The sequence below is a fragment of the Setaria viridis genome, chromosome 6, assembly GCF_005286985.2.
Source record: "Setaria viridis chromosome 6, Setaria_viridis_v4.0, whole genome shotgun sequence".
Lineage (NCBI taxonomy): Eukaryota > Viridiplantae > Streptophyta > Magnoliopsida > Poales > Poaceae > Setaria > Setaria viridis.
The window spans coordinates 34,581,728-34,599,801 of NC_048268.2; the positions used below are offsets into that span (position 1 = coordinate 34,581,728).

At 51.7% G+C, this 18,074-nt stretch overlaps 5 protein-coding genes across 8 annotated transcripts; 2 read left to right on the top strand and 3 right to left on the bottom strand.

The window, feature by feature from the left end:
- Positions 1-1,616: 1,616 nt before the first annotated feature.
- LOC117860088 (uncharacterized) lies at positions 1,617-8,188 on the top strand. Its single transcript, XM_034743311.2, has 3 exons — positions 1,617-2,723; positions 7,370-7,814; positions 7,939-8,188. Exons 1-3 carry the CDS (start codon positions 1,914-1,916, stop codon positions 7,977-7,979), a joined length of 1,296 nt encoding a protein of 431 aa, XP_034599202.1. The 5' UTR covers positions 1,617-1,913; the 3' UTR covers positions 7,980-8,188.
- Positions 2,828-4,224, bottom strand: LOC117860089 (deoxymugineic acid synthase 1-B). The gene is made up of 3 exons (XM_034743312.2): positions 3,791-4,224; positions 3,294-3,723; positions 2,828-3,208 (listed from the first exon to the last, which is right to left on the bottom strand). The coding sequence occupies exons 1-3, from the start codon at positions 4,159-4,161 to the stop codon at positions 2,945-2,947; spliced, it is 1,065 nt and encodes a 354-aa protein (XP_034599203.1). The 5' UTR covers positions 4,162-4,224; the 3' UTR covers positions 2,828-2,944.
- Positions 8,189-10,737: 2,549 nt separating the features above from the next.
- On the top strand, positions 10,738-13,680 carry LOC117860085 (uncharacterized). 4 transcript variants are annotated; one of them, XM_072294349.1, is made up of 6 exons: positions 10,738-10,902; positions 11,451-11,545; positions 11,645-12,485; positions 12,607-12,765; positions 12,938-13,238; positions 13,341-13,680. In XM_072294349.1, exons 3-6 carry the CDS (start codon positions 11,667-11,669, stop codon positions 13,373-13,375), a joined length of 1,314 nt encoding a protein of 437 aa, XP_072150450.1. In that variant the 5' UTR covers positions 10,738-10,902; positions 11,451-11,545; positions 11,645-11,666; the 3' UTR covers positions 13,376-13,680. The 4 variants fall into 4 exon arrangements, with proteins under 4 accessions (XP_072150450.1, XP_034599195.1, XP_034599194.1 ...); XM_034743304.2 differs by lacking the exon at positions 11,451-11,545 and having other exon boundaries at positions 10,738-10,996; XM_034743303.2 differs by lacking the exon at positions 11,451-11,545 and having other exon boundaries at positions 10,740-10,902.
- A 1,553-nt stretch (positions 13,681-15,233) lies between these two features.
- Positions 15,234-16,716, bottom strand: LOC117861971 (uncharacterized). The gene is made up of 4 exons (XM_034745479.1): positions 16,617-16,716; positions 15,735-15,991; positions 15,413-15,684; positions 15,234-15,252 (listed from the first exon to the last, which is right to left on the bottom strand). Exons 1-4 carry the CDS (start codon positions 16,714-16,716, stop codon positions 15,234-15,236), a joined length of 648 nt encoding a protein of 215 aa, XP_034601370.1.
- Positions 16,717-16,779: 63 nt separating this feature from the next.
- On the bottom strand, positions 16,780-17,409 carry LOC117861972 (uncharacterized). The gene has a single exon (XM_034745480.1). The coding sequence runs from the start codon at positions 17,407-17,409 to the stop codon at positions 16,780-16,782; it is 630 nt and encodes a 209-aa protein (XP_034601371.1).
- Between the last annotated feature and the right edge of the window lie 665 nt (positions 17,410-18,074).

Sequence of the window (18,074 nt, forward strand, 5' to 3'; positions counted from 1 at the left end):
TTCCATGTTGCCTTCTCAAGAATTTTTTTTTAAACAAAGCAGGAGCACTGCTAATTCATTTAAGATGAATGAAGTTCAAAGTTACATAAAGTTCGATATCACAGATAAAGATTTGATCTCTACTCTTACTCATTTAAAGAAACTAAGATACACTACCCAGTTCTGGGTTACCACATGCTCTCTGTCTGCTCCCTGTCTCATCCTGACGTCCTCCTGAATTCCGTGGAATACTTGTAATGGTCGGAGGGTCTCATCCTGACGTCCTCCTGAATTCTGTAGAATACTTGTAATGGCCGGAGGGTCTTTGCTTGAAAAACTCGTTAGTTTCGTTGTTCCATATGTTCTAAGCTGTTAGGATCATGAACGCTACCGTAGATCGTCTTTGTCTTGTGTTGAACGGCTTCAACAATCTTATCCACCATGTTTCAACTTCCTCATCTTCATTTGTTTGAATGTTGACCCCCAGTTGCTTACTAGCATCCAGATTTCCTTGGAATAATTGCACTGCAGGCATAGATGAGCTGTTGTTTTCGATTCTTGATCACACAATGGACAGATAGTGTGGCATTGCCAATTTCTGGCCAACAGCTAGTCGGCTGTCAAGATCTTGCTTTGTATTAACATCCACGCGAAGAACTTGTGCTTAGCTTCAATGTGAGCCTTCCAAATGGTGCTGCCTTCAAAAGTACTATAAATTCCTTTAAATTGTGCTTCATAAGCAGATTTCGATGTGTAGGATCCATTGGCAGTCCATCTCCATTTGATTTGATCCTCTTCATCATTGAATTGGACCTCGTGAACCAAATCCTAAAGTAGTATAAATTCTGCCATTTGTTCCATCGTTTGCATCCTCCATAAACCTTTAGTCCAATTATGATCAGTGATGTCCTCTCTTAGAGTCTTATTTTTTCTCCATGCCAATTTGTAGAGACTTGGAGCTACGTCTCTAGGAGATCTCACATAGCCCAAGAACATTGCCAAAACTTGGTCCTATTCCCATTCCCCACAGTAACCATCGTGCTTGCTCTGAAAAGTTGTTTATCTACTTCATCACATGGAGTATTAGATCCAACCCAAGGCCTGTTAGGTTCAGTCCATTCATTCCACAACCAGCGTAGCCGAAGTGCTATACTAAATGCTCCAAGTTCAAGGATCCCCGGCCTCCAAGGTTCTTTGGTATGGTTGTTTTCTGCCACCTGACTAGACAATTCCCTCCATTTTCTTGCTCTAATCCTCTCCACAGGAAGCTTCTTCTGATTTTGTCTATCTTCTTCATTTCTCATTTCTTGAGTTTAAAGATTGTGACGAAGTAGATTGGCATAGAAGTCATTGCTGATCAGACCAGAGTTAGTCTTCCAGCTTTGTCAAGCAATTTTCTTTTCCATGCCGTGAGATTTGTTGCTACTCTATCAATTCAATTAGTGGCTGAACTTCTATTCTAGTCAAATTTTTGAGGCTTATTGGCAGTCTCAGTTACTTGCATGGAAACTTTTTACCTCACATGGGACCTTTCCATTATTGAGTTGACGTCTAGTTGCTCACATCTGATAGGATATACAACACTTTTGCCGAGTTTATTTTCAGCCCTGACACTTGTGTCCTTAGCATTGGGGAGTAATGCAGGTGGGTGGGCAGGCCCAACAGCATGCATCCGAGAAACAGAATCTGACAAGGGGTCCAGCAGCTTATATTAATTGCGGCCGCAGATGTAGGGAGACGACGCGGCGGCGCCGGCACCGCACGACTGGGGGAAGCTCGTCGACTGGGGCACCGCAGATGACGTAGCTAGGTCTCGACGCAAGCACTATCGTAAGCACAGCCACGTGGCGCTAGCGGCCCTATATAAGGTGCGACGAGGACTTCACTCTCTGCGCCAACCGCTCCCGTGTCCCGACCTCTCGTCGGCGGTGAAGATGTCTCCGTTGTTCCTCGTGCTGCTCATCACGTTCACGTCCGCGACGACACAAGCCCTCGCCGGCGGTGCGAGATCAGGTCATGGCCGCCTGCTGAAATCCAGGACGTACCTGTCCCCGCCCATCTCCCTGCGCCCCGGCTCCGTCTCCAACAAGTGGTACTCGGACGTGGCGTTCCCCCGCGGCCACCTCGCACTCAAGAGCTTCAACGGCGAGGTCGTCGACGCGCGCGGCGCCCCCGTGCCGCTCCACGAGACCTACCTCCACCACTGGCTCGTGGCGCCCTACTACGCCGCGACGACTAGCGGCGGCGGGGAAGAGCGACGCCGCCAGCGGCCCAACGCCGGCGTGTGCGGGGGCCTGCTGGGGCAGTACTTTGGGCTCGGCGCCGAGACCCGGCGCACGGCGACGTGGGTGCCCGACCCCTACGGCGTCGAGATCGGCAACCCGGAGGCGCCGCCGGAGGGGTACGAGGAGCGGTGGTCGCTGAACGTGCACGCCATCGACACGCGCGGCGCCGCCGACAGGGCCGGGTGCACCGAGTGCCGGTGCGACCTCTACAACGTGACCGTCGACGAGGACGGCCGCCGCATCGGCGCGGGGTACGCCGGCGGCACGCACTGCTGCTACGACCAGACGCGGTGCGCGGTGGAGGGAGGCTTCGGCGGCGGCGAGCCCAGGGAGCTGTTCCTGCGGTACACAGTGATGTGGCTCGACTGGAGCGACGCCGCCGTTGTGCCGGTGATGATCTACATACTCGACGTCACTGACACGGCGCTGCTCGAGGGGAAATCCGAGCCTGAGTGCAAGGTACATGTACATATTTGTATATATAAAAATATATGTATCCTCGCAAAAAATATAAAATATAAAAAGATTTTTTTTTTGAATGTAACCAAGAGACACACAAAATATAAAATATAAAAAGATTTCGTGCCTCCATAACCGAGAGACACACAAAACACTACAACAACATATAATATATTGGTTGCATATATGTACGGACAGAATCCATTAGAACATCATATTCATCAGTCAGACGAAACAAGCGCCGTTTGGTTACATTGGCCGGCAGTGATCTCACCGTCCCACAAGTCCTCCACTGTTTTGAATGGCCCGGATTCATGGACCAAGAAATTGTAGTTGCCCCTAGACTCTGGGAGCTCACTAATCTTCCGGCGGTCGTCCTCTGTGAGCTCCCAGTCGAAGATGTCGAGGTTCTCTCGCATCCTACTCTCCTTGAAGCTCTTGGTGATCACGCAGTCGCCCTGCTCGTAAACCCACCTAATGCACACCTGCATCTCGCCGACCAAGTTTGTATTAAATCGATGTTTTCGATCAATGTGTGATTTAGACTGTCTTTACAACGAACAAAATTACCTGGGCGACGGTTTTGCCCCTGTCCTGGGCGATCTGCTTCAGAACAGGGGACTTCATGACAGAATTGTTGGCCCATGGCGTGCCGTTCGCGCCCAATGCAGCGTAGCCGCATAGCTGGATGCCTCTGGCCCTGCAGAACTCCCTCAGCTTGTTCTGCCGGCAACACGGGTTCACCTCCACCTGGTTAGCAGCCGGCGGGATCTTCGCGAAGGAGAGCAGGTGCTCGAGCTTCTTGCAGGCGAAGTTGCTGACGCCGATGGCCCTGGCCAGCCCTCGCCGGTGACACTCCTCCATCTCCTCCCACACCCCCTTCATGTCCATCGCCACCAGGTCCTTCTTCACCAGCACCGGGCCTCCTTCAACCTCCGACGGCCGGAGGCTCACCGGGTGGTGAACCAGGTACAGGTCCACGTACTCCATCCGCAGATTCCTGACAAGAAAAAAGATGGTCCATGACGCTTTCTCGGAGAATGGGCCAGGATTTGTACTCTACTCACTGTAGTGTCTTCTCGAGCGCCGGCAAGATGCGGCCGGGGTGCGCGTCGGCGATCCAGAGCTTGGAGGTGACGTAGACCTCGTCCCGGGAGGCGATCGTGCCCGCGCGCACGGCCTGGGCCACCGCGTCGCCGACCGCGGCCTCGGCGTTGTACACCGCGGCGGTGTCGAAGTGGCGGAACCCGGCGCCGATGGCGCGGAGGACGGCATCCGTCACGGCGGCGGCGTCGCCCTCGGTCTGGCACAACGTTGGCGTCGCCGTGCCGAAGCCCACCCGCGGCATCGGCTTGCCGGAACTCAGCGGCACCGCTGGCACCACGATGGCCGCGGTCGTCCTCCCTTGTCGTCGGCCGGCGTCACCAGCGGCAGCCATGGCGCGCGATTGGTGATGGAGCTCCGCTCCGTGCGCGCCGGAACGAGTTTGCGTGGCTCGCCCTGCTTCGAACGCACCCTATGTATGTGGTCGATTTCCATCGCTTTTGGCAGTAGCGTAGTCCTTTCAATCCCGTATCCTCAAGGGAATCTGTTTTGCCGGCTGTATATACTTGTTTTTTTGAAAAGAGCTGTTGTCATCCAAACAAGTACTCTAATATTCATAGGGAACTATCCAGATGGCCCCGCAGACTAAAAGAAAAGGACGAAAAAAAACCGCAGGGCCAAACAAAACAAAAGTTGACAAAACAGAAAACAACTACAAGGCCCATATGCCCGCAACACCAGGAGCGGAGAAAGGCATATTCGCTTCAGCTTGTTGGATGAACTCCTGGACGAGATATGCCACTTGTAGAGGTTGTAATTTTTGATGTGGGAAAGTGCCACCAAAAATAAATCACCAACTCATCAAAAAAAATTTCGAGGGTTTCTATATATCTTCTTATCTTTAAAGCTCATGTATCACATGTACAACATTTTTTTAACATCTATCAACTTTGTTGGCATCCATCAATTATTTTTTTAAAAAGTCTAACTTAATTTTTATCAACATTTCTCGATATTGACCAACATTTTTTATATATACCAATATTTTTTATAACTTTTTTATATTCACCAACATTATTTCTCAACAATCTTTTACATGCACCGACTTTTTTGCACTTACCCACATTTTTTCACTCACCAATATTTTTTTTGCTCAACATTTTTTTTTCATTCACCAATTTTTTATGTAAAATAATGTTGAGATAGTTTATTGGGCCATTGTGAGCCTGTTACTGGGCTACTATTAAGTTATAAATGTTTAGTAGTGCACCCTCAGCCCATAAACAACATAGTTAAGGCCCAAAGATTCATGAACCTTACGCTGAGGGCATGTTATTTTTAGTAAATATGCCCGTGCATTGCAACGGGAGGAAAAAAAGTCTAGTATCCAACTGTAGCTATTCGTAAGTTGTCTTGTTTTGATGATACTCAGCTGTCATTTGTTGAGCGTGGAGTCACCACCACAACTGCTATCGTTGATTGTCATGGCCCTGCCACCACTTTTGCTCACTTAGCTTTCGCCTTGCTCAGCCACCCACATGAGTTGCATCAAGAAGCATTTTGTAGGTGTTTCGATTAAGGGTGGCATCGCTTCACCGTGGAGGATATAGACTATCTCTTTTGGCATCTAACTTTCAAAAAGATCCAATATAGAGCTCTCGCTCAAATTCTCAATTATTCGCACACTAAATTCGAGTGCTCTAAAAAATCCTTTAGTTCCTATTTTTTTCTATGGAAAGATCCTTGAACTACAAAATATTTTTTTTATTTTTTGGATTAGTTTTATTTCTATTTAATTCTCTTCTTATTCATTTGTATCTAATTTTTATAGTCAAATTTACTTCACAGTTTAAATTGTTTTGGGTCAAAATACGAAGCACATCTAAGAGGCGATCATGCCAAGCACCATCCCTACCTTTCTCTTGATTTTTTTCTGTGCTCCTTCATCATTCAAATAGGCAAGCAGCAGCTGCAGAGCACCCACGCCAAACATTGGCTCCACCTGCATCTCTCTCATTCCCTCTCTCATTTACTCATCTCCAGATCTTCTTGTTAGTTGCTAGTGCACCATGTCCATGCAAGGGCCTTGAGGGTGAGCTCAAGCATGACCTGCAGCCTCGCGAGCTGCTCCTATGCTCGTTTTCCCTTGCTGCACCACATTGAGGATCAATGCGCCATGGGCCCATGGATGAAGCAATGGACATGGAGGGGAGGGCAACAATAAGTAGTGTGCATGCAGGAGCAAGATGAGTGGGCGGTGGAGGGTTGATTACGAAAATTTGAGAAATTTTTTTACAAAACAACTACGACTATGATGGTTGGAAGAAACAACCGCACTTAATATTTTAATATTAAGTAGAGATATTATCTTTTTTAATAAGATAAAAGTAAGATGTCATGAAAATCCATGGTGAGATTCCACAATAAAATCCCAAAAAGGACGAGTTTGGGAGGGCTCCTCGCCGAGCGCTCCGCGTGTGGAGCCGGAGCCGCAAAGCTTTTTTTTGCTCCGGCTCCGACTCCTCCTATAGATGTCCAGAAGCGGCTCCAACACCGTGACCGTTTCGAAAGCTCCAACTTCTCCATACCGGAACGAACTTGTGGAGCTGGAGCTGGAGCCCTCCCAAACTCGCCCAAATTCTCCTGCTCGTCCAAGGGTCCACGAGTGCTCACAGCGAAACGCGGTGAGAGACTGAGAGTGGCCCCGCGGTTTGTTGCCGCCTGTCTCCTCCAGCGCCGCTTCCTCCCGACCCCGCACAAAACCTCGCCGACCTCGCCGCCTCCGACCGGATCCACTCGTTAGTTTAAGTGTGAGGTCACTGTGTGCGGCGGGGGGCGGCGGCGCGTGCGAGGCGAGCGCTCTAACCTGCAATTTTGGGATGGAGGGAGTACCATTGCTGCCACCTCCCCCAGTCGCAGCGGCTAGTGATCACATCACCGGCCCTTGGGGACCAAACGGCGGCGATGAGGAAGGGCGCCGCGGTTGGCGCCGGCCCGGGTCCCGAGCGGCGGCCCTCCTCGGATCCACGCCTCCCCGGGGCCACCCCTCTCCCCCCTCCGCCGCGTCGCCCTTGGGCGGGCGCCGGTGCTGCTGCGGCGGGTGGGTTGGGGTTGGGGACCGTGGGGGCGGGGTCTGCGGCGTGGCCGGGCAGCGCGGGATCAGAGCCGCCATTGATGGATTTTTCTCGAGCGCTTGGTTGCGAATATTTTCGTTTTGGTACACTTGCTGTCTCCTCCTCGTCCTTCTTCGCCTCGCCTCGCCATTCACACCCCTCTCTCTCTCTCTCTCTCTCTCTCTCTCTCTCTCTCTCTCTCTCGGTCTTGGTGTCGATGGGGCGGAGGAGGCCCGACTGGTCCTCCTGCCGCGCCTCCCACGAGCGGTCGTCCGCGTACGCGCGCTCCCAAGCCTCCAGGACGCGGCCCTCGGCGCCCTCCTCCTCCTCCCGAAGAAGGGACGGGAGGGAGGCGCGCAGGCGGCGGACGGGAGGGAGAGGGACGGAGCCCTGTGACAAGCGGGACCCTCTTGTCAGGACGGACGAAAAAAAGAGGCTTGTGTAGAGATAAAGATATGTATACTGATGCCTGTTTGATCTATTTTGCAGCTGGAGTATACCGTCGAGGAATGCAGCCCAGAAAGCCGGGCGAGGAACGACTGCGTCGACGTGAAGGTGACCAAGGAAGTGCTGCCGCGTGGAGGCGACGTCGTCTACGCCGTCGGGCACCAGCACGCAGGTGGCGTCGGCACTTCCCTGCACGGCGAGGACGGCCGGCTGCTGTGCTGGTCGACGCCGACCTACGGCGATGGTGAGGAGGCCGGGAACGAGGCGGGCTACGTCGTCGGCATGTCGTCGTGCTACCCGGAGCCGGGCACCGTGAAGGTGCGCGACGGCGAGGCGCTGACCGTGGTGTCCAACTACACCGGCGAGCGGCGGCGCACGGGGGTGATGGGCCACTTCTACATCCTCGTCGCCGACGAGCAGGAGCTGCCGGCGCCCACCAAGCAGCAGCGACCGTCGTCCTCACTGTGCTTCAGCTTCCCGGTCCCATGTGAGCTTAGCTTAGCTGTTTCTGAACCTCTGTCGCATTCTGGAGATTGTTCTTCTCCCTGTGGAACTTTTGAATCTGCATGGGTTCTTATTATAACATCTTGTAAATCTGATTCAAATTGCAGGGTGCGTCGTCCCGCCATGGGTGTCGGGGTACCTGCAGTGAAAGTTTCAGAAAGCCCTGGTAAGGTACTTGTACTACGTGTTCGTGTTGTGTCAGGTCTCACTTGTGCGGCCGGTGCCGTGCTCCGTCGTTGGTTCGTTCGCCAAGGCATGGCGGTAAAAGCACGTCGCCGGCACAAATAAGATTGTAAGGTGGCTACTATGGTACTTGTTGGCTCTGTTATGAAATAAAACGGTGTTAGTGTTACTCAATCGAAATGTTACGGAAATTAATGTGGCGTGCAGCTCTCTGTGGTGGATTCTTTAATTTGTTCTTTCTGAAATTGAAAGAGTTAGAACAAACCAAACCCAAAAGGAGAAGGAAAAAAAACGAAAGGAATTTGCACATTGCGGCTAATGAAATGGAACATGAGATTGTGATGGTCAAAAACAGCACTAATCTTGACGACCTCATTTGGCATGCCAGCGAGATGCAAATTCTTGGCTTATTGTAAAACTATAATCGGCGTTTCATCTGCTCTAATTCAACTTCGCCATGTTCATCTGCTCTCTCAGCAGGTTGCAAAAAGGTCATCTAAATAAAAGCGTAACCTTGGATTCTTGGAAGGCATGTACTGTACAAGCCATATCGGCCCAACCCACTACGACGACGTGTAATGTAGCTCATGTTGGGCCCGCTTGCTCTTGCGCGTCAATTATAATTATAATTAGCGGCTAATTCGCGACACGAATCTATTAAACTAATTAATTCATGATTACCACATGTTTACTGTCAAATCATGAACTAATTATGCTTAATAGATACGTCTCGCGAATTAGCCTCCAACTGTGCAATTGTTTTTATAATTAGTATATGTACTTCTAATTAGTATCTAAACATTCGCGAAGCGAGGTATTTGGATCCCCAGGCTAAACTAAACTTGAGTCCTTGTCACATCGAATATTTAGATACTAATTAGGAATATTAAACATAGATTATTTACAAAACCCATTGCACAAATGGAGGCTAAACAGCGAGACTCTATTAAGTCTAATTAGTCCAGGATTTGACGATGTGCTGCTACAGTAGCCATTTGCTAATGATGGATTAATTAGGTTTAATAGATTCGTCTCGCCGTTTAACCTTCATCTGTGTAATTAGTTTCATAATTAACTCATATTTAGTCCTTCTAATTAGCCTCGAATATTCGATATGACACAGACTAAACTTTAGCTCCAAGATCCAAACACCTGATCTCCTCCTGTTCCTGCAGATGAGTATAAATTCCATGACACATCGCCTGTCAGGCTGTCATCATCTGCTGTTGCTTTGCCTGTTGAAGGGGGTGTTTGGATATCAGATGCTAAACTTTGGCCGTGTCACCTTGGATGTTTGAATGCTAATTAGGAGAACTAAACATGAGCTACTAATTGCATAATCCCTGTGCTAATTCGCGAAACGAATCTATTAAAACTAATTAATCTATCATTAGCAAATGATTACTGCAGCACCATATTGTCAAATCATGAACTAATTAGGCTTAATAGATTCATCTCGTGAATTAGACTCCATCTGTCCAATTAGTTTTGTAATTAGCCTATGTTTAATACTTCTAATTAGTATTCAAACATCTGATGTGACAAGTGCTAAACTTTAACACCTTGGAGTCAAACGGCCCCTTGCCTCACCCGCCGTGAGATCGAGTACTTGTCACCTGTCAGTCTGGTTTGTACATAAATTTGAAGTCTATTTTAGAAATAGTTGATGTGGATCATAAATCAATTTATTTATAAAATGAGTCTATTCCGTGTTTATTAGGTAGGGTCGTGCGATTACCTGTTGCAACGCACATGAATATTGGCTAATCCTTTTTTACATTACACTAAGATGTAAGCATACCATAGTATCATCTCCACCGCTCATTGACCATCCTCCACCGTCGGCGGCGGTAAGCATAAGCCATCTACGTACCCTCTAATAAAATATAAAATCCCAACCCCAAGTTCCAACCAAGTTATTGCTGTGAAAGCTCACAGATGGACCACTTACTGCTGAAGATCATGAGGGAAGCTGAGTTTGGGTTGCTGCAGGGGCAGTAAACCTTGGTAGCTTGATAGGTGAGTAGAAATCAAGCACGAGCAGTAGCTAGTTCTTTATTGTGGTTGTAATCACCGTGCAATATCTCTTACAGTTTAAGTGTGCACGCCACAGCATCGCGTCGTAATCCATCAAATTCTACTATATTAATATAAAGATGTGCAAGAGATTGCGTTTTCGATGAAAAAAAAGTTCCAACCAAGTTGCTAATAAAAAAGGTGGCCGATGGATTAACACATTATTATTGGCCGCTTCAATCAGGGTAGGCTTTTTCTCTCTCTTTTTTTTTCTACTACTGTATCATTTGACCAACCAGCGAACGTATGGGGACGTTGGTCATATCGGATGTTTGATACCAATTAGAAGAACTAAACGTGAACTAATTATAAAACTAATTGCATAAGTCGTAGTTAATTCGCGAGATGAATTTATTGAGCCTAATTAATCCATCATTAACACATATTTGCTGTAACATGGTTAAATCATGAATTAATTAGGTTTAATAGATTCATGTCGCGAGACCTCCATTTATACAATTATTTTTATAATTAAACTATATTTAATAGTTTTAGTACGTGAACATTCCATGGGATATACAGCGCAGCACAGCCTGAATGACGTGTCAGGATCAGAACCCCGATCCCAACCCAAATCCCCATCGCCTCCTTCTAGAACGCCGTGTGAACGGCTGAACGCCGAGGCCGCGTTCATATCCCCTCTTCCTACGGCGGAGTACTCCCCGGCCCTCGCCACCGCACCAGAGACGCAAGCGCTGTCGTCAGCGAGCGCCCCAACCCCAACCCCCTCCGCGGATTCGTATAAGATCTGTCCGCGCCGCGCAGCTTCCGGCCCTCCTCGCTCCTCAGCTCGATCGGCTGCCTTCAGCCTGGTACGCTCTGCTCCGTCGTCCTCTTCCTCCCTGCAGCTAGCTCGTCGGTTGCACCTGCGCTTCCCCCCATTCCTTCCCCATGTCCTCGCTAGGGGTACGTAGGATCGATCTCCTCCCACGCTACATGCAGCTGGAACATCGTATATCCTGTCCGGTGGACTGGTTTGGTATTTTCTGCGACTGCGAGCGATTGGTTCAGAAAAATTAGACCTGCCTTTCGGATATCTGCTTTCTTCTTGTGCTACCTGTTCACTTCTTGTGGAATATCCATTATTGCCTTTGCTCCTAGTCTTGCCTTTCTCATCCTCTTGGTTTCTGAATTTTCCACCCTAGTTTCTGCAATTTCTACACGGATTAGTTGAGCGTAGATACACAGGGCACCTGTCCTTAGTAGGAGCGATAAGGTTAAAAATGGGTGACATCGAGCTGATTCTGAACAGTAGTCCTATTTTTTCCATTAAAAAACGAAGAATAAAGAAATGGCATAGTGGGAACCGCTTGTTTTATCTTCTGTCTTGTGGTTCTGAGCACTTTAGATTGATATGCAGGGAAATTTGTCGTCCTTGGGCACTGTAAATGCAAAACTGTAGTTTCATCGCGAAAATCGGACTGGTCTTTAGCACAAATGGAAGCGCGGTTTGACGTGTGCTCTTCTAATCCAGCAGAACAATTCAAATAGTTCTCGACTCCGTTTGCTTGTTCTAATCCGTTTTCCTGATTCAGTTCATTCAAATTTTTGCAGGTAGTAGCGCAGGGGTGACAAGATGAAGATGTCTGCGTTCCTTCCGCTGCTCGTCACGCTCCTATCTGCAGCCGCCACACTTCCATCGGAGGCGCTCAGCGTGCGAGGCCAGCTGCTCAAATCCCAGACGTTCCTGTCGCCGCCCATCTTCCTGCGCCCCGGCTCCGTCTCCAACAAGTGGTACCACGACATCGCCTTCCCCCGCGGCCACCTCGCGCTCAAGAGCTTCAACGCCGAGGTCGTCGACGACCACGGCGTCCCCGTCCCGCTCCACGAGACCTACCTCCACCACTGGGTCGTGGAGCCCTACTACGCCCCCAAGGACGACGCCGCCGGCGAGGCGCGGAACCGCTCCAAGATGATCCGGCATCGGAACTCCGGCGTGTGCAGCCAGACGCTGGGGCAGTACTACGGGCTCGGGTCCGAGACCCGGCACACGGCGACGTGGGTGCCTGACCCCTACGGCATCGAGATCGGCGACCCGGCGGCGGCGCCGGAGGGGTACGAGGAGAGGTGGCTGGTCAACGTGCACGCCATCGACACGCGCGGCGCCGTCGACAAGCTCGGATGCACCGAGTGCAGGTGCGACCTGTACAACCTGACGGTGGACGAGTTCGGCCGCCGCATCGCCGACGACTACGCCGGCGGGCTGCTCTGCTGCTACGATGAGACCCGGTGCAAGGTCGAGGAAGGGTTCGTCGATGTCGAGGCGAGGAAGGTGTTCCTGCGGTACACCGTGGTGTGGCAAGACTGGAGCGACGCGGTCTTGCCGGTGAAGATCTACATCTTCGATGTCACTGACAGAGCTCTGCTCGAGGGGAAAACCGAGACTGCTTGCAGGGTAATGCATATGCAGCAAAGACTAAAAGCTTCATATGCCAACCTGTTTCAGATGTTGATCGAGAAATGTGCGATCAGACTCGAGATGGTTTATGATTTTGGCGAGACGTCTGTTTGTGCAGGTTGAGTACCTGGTCGAGGAATGCAGCTCAGAGAACCGGGCCAAGAACGACTGCGTCCATGTTCAGGTGGCCAAGCAGATCCTGCCGCGGGGAGGCGACATCGTGTTCGGCGTCGCGCACCTGCATTCGGGTGGCATCGCCGCTTCTCTGCACGGCGAGGTAGCTGCCACCACGAATTCGATCGATCTCTTTGCATTTCTCTGCTGCAGAGCTCAGTATTTATCATCGTCTGAAACTTTGCACAATCCAAGTAGCAAGTAACGAACAATGGATCTGAAACATTGCTAGCCTGGATGCTGATGAACTGCATGCACTAAACTCTGTCACGCAGGACGGCCGGCTGCTGTGCGAATCGACGGCAACCTACGGCGATGGCCAGGAGGCCGGGAACGAGGCGGACTACATCGTCGGCATGTCGACGTGCTACCCGAAGCCGGGCGCCGTGACGGTGCGCGACGGCGAGGTTCTGACCGTGGTGTCCAACTACAGCAGCCACCAGCAGCACACCGGAGTGATGGGCCTCGTCTACATCCTCGTCGCCGAGCACGGGCAGCCGCAGCCGCAGCCGCAGCCGCAGCAGCTGCCGGCCGCCGCCGGCAAGCCGGGCCTGTGCTTCAGCTTCCCAGTCTCATGTGAGCAAGCTAGCTAGCTGTTCCTGAATTATGCAGTCTGAATTTCGAATTTTTCATGGCGTTTTAACGTGGTTGTTTATGTTTTCTCTCCGAATGTTGCAGGGTGCCTGCCGTCATGGCTGTCGAGCAACCTGTGAGAAGAATTTAGTATAGCGTCTTATAACTGATAAGAGTATAATTAAGAGTGTTATGGCGAAAGGAGCAAGAGAAAAAACTATCAGACAAATGACACGTTGGAGCATTATTCTAGCTGTCTTGATGGACCATCAGTCAGATTTCTTGAAGGGCCCACATACTTGTGTTAGGGTGGATTTTGCAGTATCAGTAGCAAAAGAACTGTTATACGGAATAACTCCTACACGGATTACTTGAGTTACTGTAAGTGAGAACCAGATGTACATTCTATTGTAAAAAAAAATATTGTGATTACATATGCATACCACCAACATTCTCACGCTCATGTTAGTCGTCGAAACCTCTAGGCGTGATCCCGTGTCAACAGGGATCCGAGAGAAACAGACCACACCGCATCAAGAAGGCCACTACCATGCGGGACCTTTCACCTTAGTGCCACTGCAACAACACACTCCATGCGACAGAGTGATACCACCAGATCCGGACCTCTCGCGGACTACCTCGCAGTCACCACCACGATAACACAAAACACGAGGAGGCCTCGCCACACCCGCCGTTGGACTTCACCTCGTTCTCGTCACCTCGATGAATCACTGCGCACGGGGGCCTCACCACGTCCGCCACAATACTTCATGTCACGGATCTGTTTCTTTTATCGCCATCAGAATGGAGAGCAATGTTGCCCCGCTTCCCACAGTCCCCATCAAAGAGCTATGCCGCCGCTGCAAATCAACTTCGCCTCGTTGCTCCACCCGCGCACATAGCTTTCACCGCCGAGCCAGCAAACTAAAGAAGTTGCTTGTGTTGTCTTCCGACGATGTACCGCACCGGAGTAGCCCAGCAAAGCTAGGGGCGCCACCATCGAATCCGGCCGTGTTGGCTCCTTAGGGGCGCACACGGCTCCACGCCGCCTCCTTACCCACACGATGCAACTATAGGCCCTCTCCAAGACCGCTCCGTCCAAGCACGGGACCACCGGAGGCCGCCGCACCCACACCGTGGCCATTGCTGAGCGCCACCACCACCGCAGCTTAGGCTGAGCCTTTCAGATCCAGGTGACTCCAGCCCAAGCCCAAATCTGGCGATTCCGCCCCGCTGCTGCCCTCCTAACGGTCGCACGAGCTTCCGGCAGGCCAGCTCTGACGGCAGCAAGATGGAAGGATGGAGGGAGATGGAGTGGCGGTGCTAGGGTTGGGGTCCGCCCGTGTCGCCCCTGAGGAGGGACGCACCCCAGCATATACTTGTGTACGCAGGCACGTGAGCGTATTACTAGCTCTATTGCAAGATAATAAAGATAATAAAGGCTGTACAACGATGTTAAAACAATCCAGTCTATAATCTCACCTCGTCATTTGCTATGTAATTTAGCAAATGACGTACGTACAGAATCGGAGAGAGCTAAGCCTGCCGGAGCAGGAGTTTTCTTCTACTGTCGTTGCATTCTTGTTGCAATCTTCTTTTGCATTTTGCATTAAGACGAAATTGCCTTGTTGCTGTCAGTCTCAAGGCTATATTGAAAAGCCACGTAGGCGTCTCGTGCGTTCGTCTCCAAGGTTGCGTCGTGTTGGTGTCGGGCTTGATCGGTGTGTTCATTCAAGCCCAGGCCCAGTAGATTGGCAAGGTTGTTGCCATGTCAATCGAGTTGAGTTCTAGGTGTAGGACGTACGCATGTTTGTTGCGCCCTGACTGCTGTGTTGATCGAGTCGTAGGAGGTTAGGAGGAGTGGTGCGTGTGGCGCCGGTCCAAGCGGAAGAGGCCGTGGCGTGCGGGTAGAGCATGTGCGGCTCTCCACGACGTCACTGAGCGGATCTCTCGGATGCTGGCGTGAGAACCGGACGTGGAGGCGAGCTCCAGTAGTGTCTACTTAAGCCTAGTGCTCCTGTGTAATCGTTGCCAAGTCCAGAGAATAAAAATTGCCAAGATACAGGCCGTTGCGTCGGCCGCCGCGTTCGTCGCCAGAAAATCCTGTTCATCTTCTTCCTTGCGCTGGTGAGTGAGAGAAAAAAAGTGAAGCTGTTCCTGGGCAGAGCCAACAGCACCTGCACTCGGTGCACCCCAGCCTGTCGGCGGCGCCGCGGGTGTCGATGGCGTGCACGTTCAGCGACCACAGCTCCTCGTACCCCTCCGGCGGTGCTGCCGGGTCGCCGGCCTCGACGGCGTACGGGTCGGGCACCCACGTCGCCGTGCGCCTGGCCTCGGACCCCGGCCCGTAGTACTGCCCCAGCGTGCGCGCGCACACGCCGGAGTTCCTCGCCGGGATCGTCGTCGGGAGCCCCCGCGCCTTGGCGGCGTCCTTCGCGGCGAAGTAGGGCTGCGCGAGCCAGTGGTGGAGCCGGGGAGGTAGGTCTCGTGGAGCGGCACGGGGGCGCCGTGCTCGTCGACGACCTCGGCGTTGAAGCTCTTGAGCGCGATGTGGCCTCTGGGGAACACGATGTCGAGGTACCACTTGTTGGAGACGGAGCCGGGGCGCAGGAGGATCGCCGGCGACATGAACGTCTTGGACTTGAGCCGGTGGTGGCCTCTCACGCTGAGCGCCTCTGACGGAAGAGAGGCGGTTGCAGCAGAGAGCAGTGTGAGGAGCACCACAAGGAACGGCGGTATCTTCGTCTTGTTGCCACCTGAAAGAATTTACAACCTAGAATTATATATCAAAGTGCTTAACCAAATCAGGAGAAATAATGGACTAGAATAAGAAAAGGAATCGAGAACTATTTGATTCTTTTTTCTATTGGATTAGAAAGCAATGCAACTATGATGTACTCCCTCCGTTTCAAATTTATACAATGGTTTGATTCTCCAAAAAAATTGGAATGACTTATAATTTGGAACGGAGGAGTATCGCTAAGACTAGGAATCATCCATCTAGCACTTGAAGTCAACAAGTTCAGCAAAGTACCGTTGATCCCACTAGGCTTTAGACTTGCGACCTCCCTCCTCATATGATTTCTCATTATGATCCCACCTGGTCGGACTCTCTCATCACGATCTGGTGACAACCCGAGTAGGCATCCCGAAAGGAGATGATTTCGCATCATGAGCTGAAGTCGACTATCTGATTTATGCGTGGTAAAGGAAAGTGATCCTTGGGACACGGTTTGTCAAGGCTAATATATTCAACACACATTCTCCATTTTCTATTTTTCTTTTTTACAAGAACAGGGTTAGCGAGCTAGTCGGAGTGGTACACCTCCTTGATAAAACTGACCGCCAAGAGTTTGGCGATCTCCTCGCCTATAGCCCTACTCCTCTCGTCGTCGAAGCGGCGTAGGCGTTGTTTGACGGGCTTCGAGCCCGGGGCGATGCGTAGTGCGTGCTCGGCGACCTCCCTCGGGATGCCAGGCATGTCAACAAACTTCCATGTGAAGACGTCTTGGTTGGCACGTAGAAAGTCGGTGAGCTCGCTTTTCTATTTAGCTGGGAGCTTGGTCTCGATACGCACCGTCTTGGTCGGGTCGCTGGGGTCAATCTCCACCGCCTTGGTCTCCTCAGTCGGACTGAAGGCGCTCGCGGCGGTCGGCTCATTGTAGTCGGGCATGGCTGGGGCCGCCTCCTTCCCGAGCTTCTGGAGTTCGGCGGAGTTGGTGAGGCCAGTGGCGAGCTCGTAGTGCTCGCGGTCGCACGCGTAGGCATGCGAGAAAGTGCTACCCACTGTGATGGTGCCGTGCGGTCCTGGCATCTTCAGCTTGAGGTAGGTGTAGTTGGGGACTGCCATGAACTTGGCGTAACATGGTCGCCCCAGGATGGCGTGGTAGCACCCGAGAAACTCCACCACCTCGAAGGTTAGGACCTCCGTGCGGAAGTTGGCGCGGTCGCCGAATGTGACGGGCAGGTCGATCTGCCCAAGCGGATACACCTGCATCCCCAGGATCACACCGTGGAAAGGTGCGATCACTAGCCAGAGCTTAGATCGGGGGATGCACATGGCGTCCAGGGTCTCGACATACAGGATGTTGAGGCCATTGCCCCCATCCATGAGTACCAGACTAAGGCGTTTCTTGTCGACGATGGGGTCGACAACGTGCGGGTACCGACCCATTCGGGGAACGCAGGTAGGGTGGTCCTTCTAGTCGAAAGTGATCGGTTGGTTTGACCAGCGCAGGTAAGTAGGAATAGCTGAATCGATGGTGCATACCTCTCGATGGCGCACCTTGCGCTGGCACTTGGAGTGGTCGGCGTCGGGTCCCCTGAAAGTCATGAGGCAAGTTTCAGGCTTGGGGAAGCCGTCTGCATCCTTGCCTGCCGCGTCTTCCTTACTCTCGCGCTCCTTCGGCTTGTCGGCCTGCCGCAGAAAGCGCTTGAGGAGTTCGTAGTCCTTGTAGAGGTGCTTGATGGGGAAGGCGTGGTTGGTACAGGGGCTCTCCATGAGCTTCTCGAAGTGGTTATTGCGGCCCTGTTGGGGTTGCTTGCCCAGTCGGTCTGCCGCCGCCACTATCATCAGGTGGGTCGGTTGGTGCTGCTCCTTGTTGTTCTTCTTGCCCTGCTTCGTGGAGGGGCCCTCGTCCTGGTCCTCGCGCTTGGCCTTGCCTTTGTCCCAATCGGCGTTGAAGACCGCCCCAACTTCCTTCTCACCAGAGGCGTGGTTCGTGGCGAGGTCGAGTAGCTCGCGGGTGGTGCGGGGCTTCTGGCAGCCAAGCTTGTGGACCAAAGAATCGCAGGTCATCCCGGAGAGGAATGCCTCAATGACGTCTGCATCGACGATGT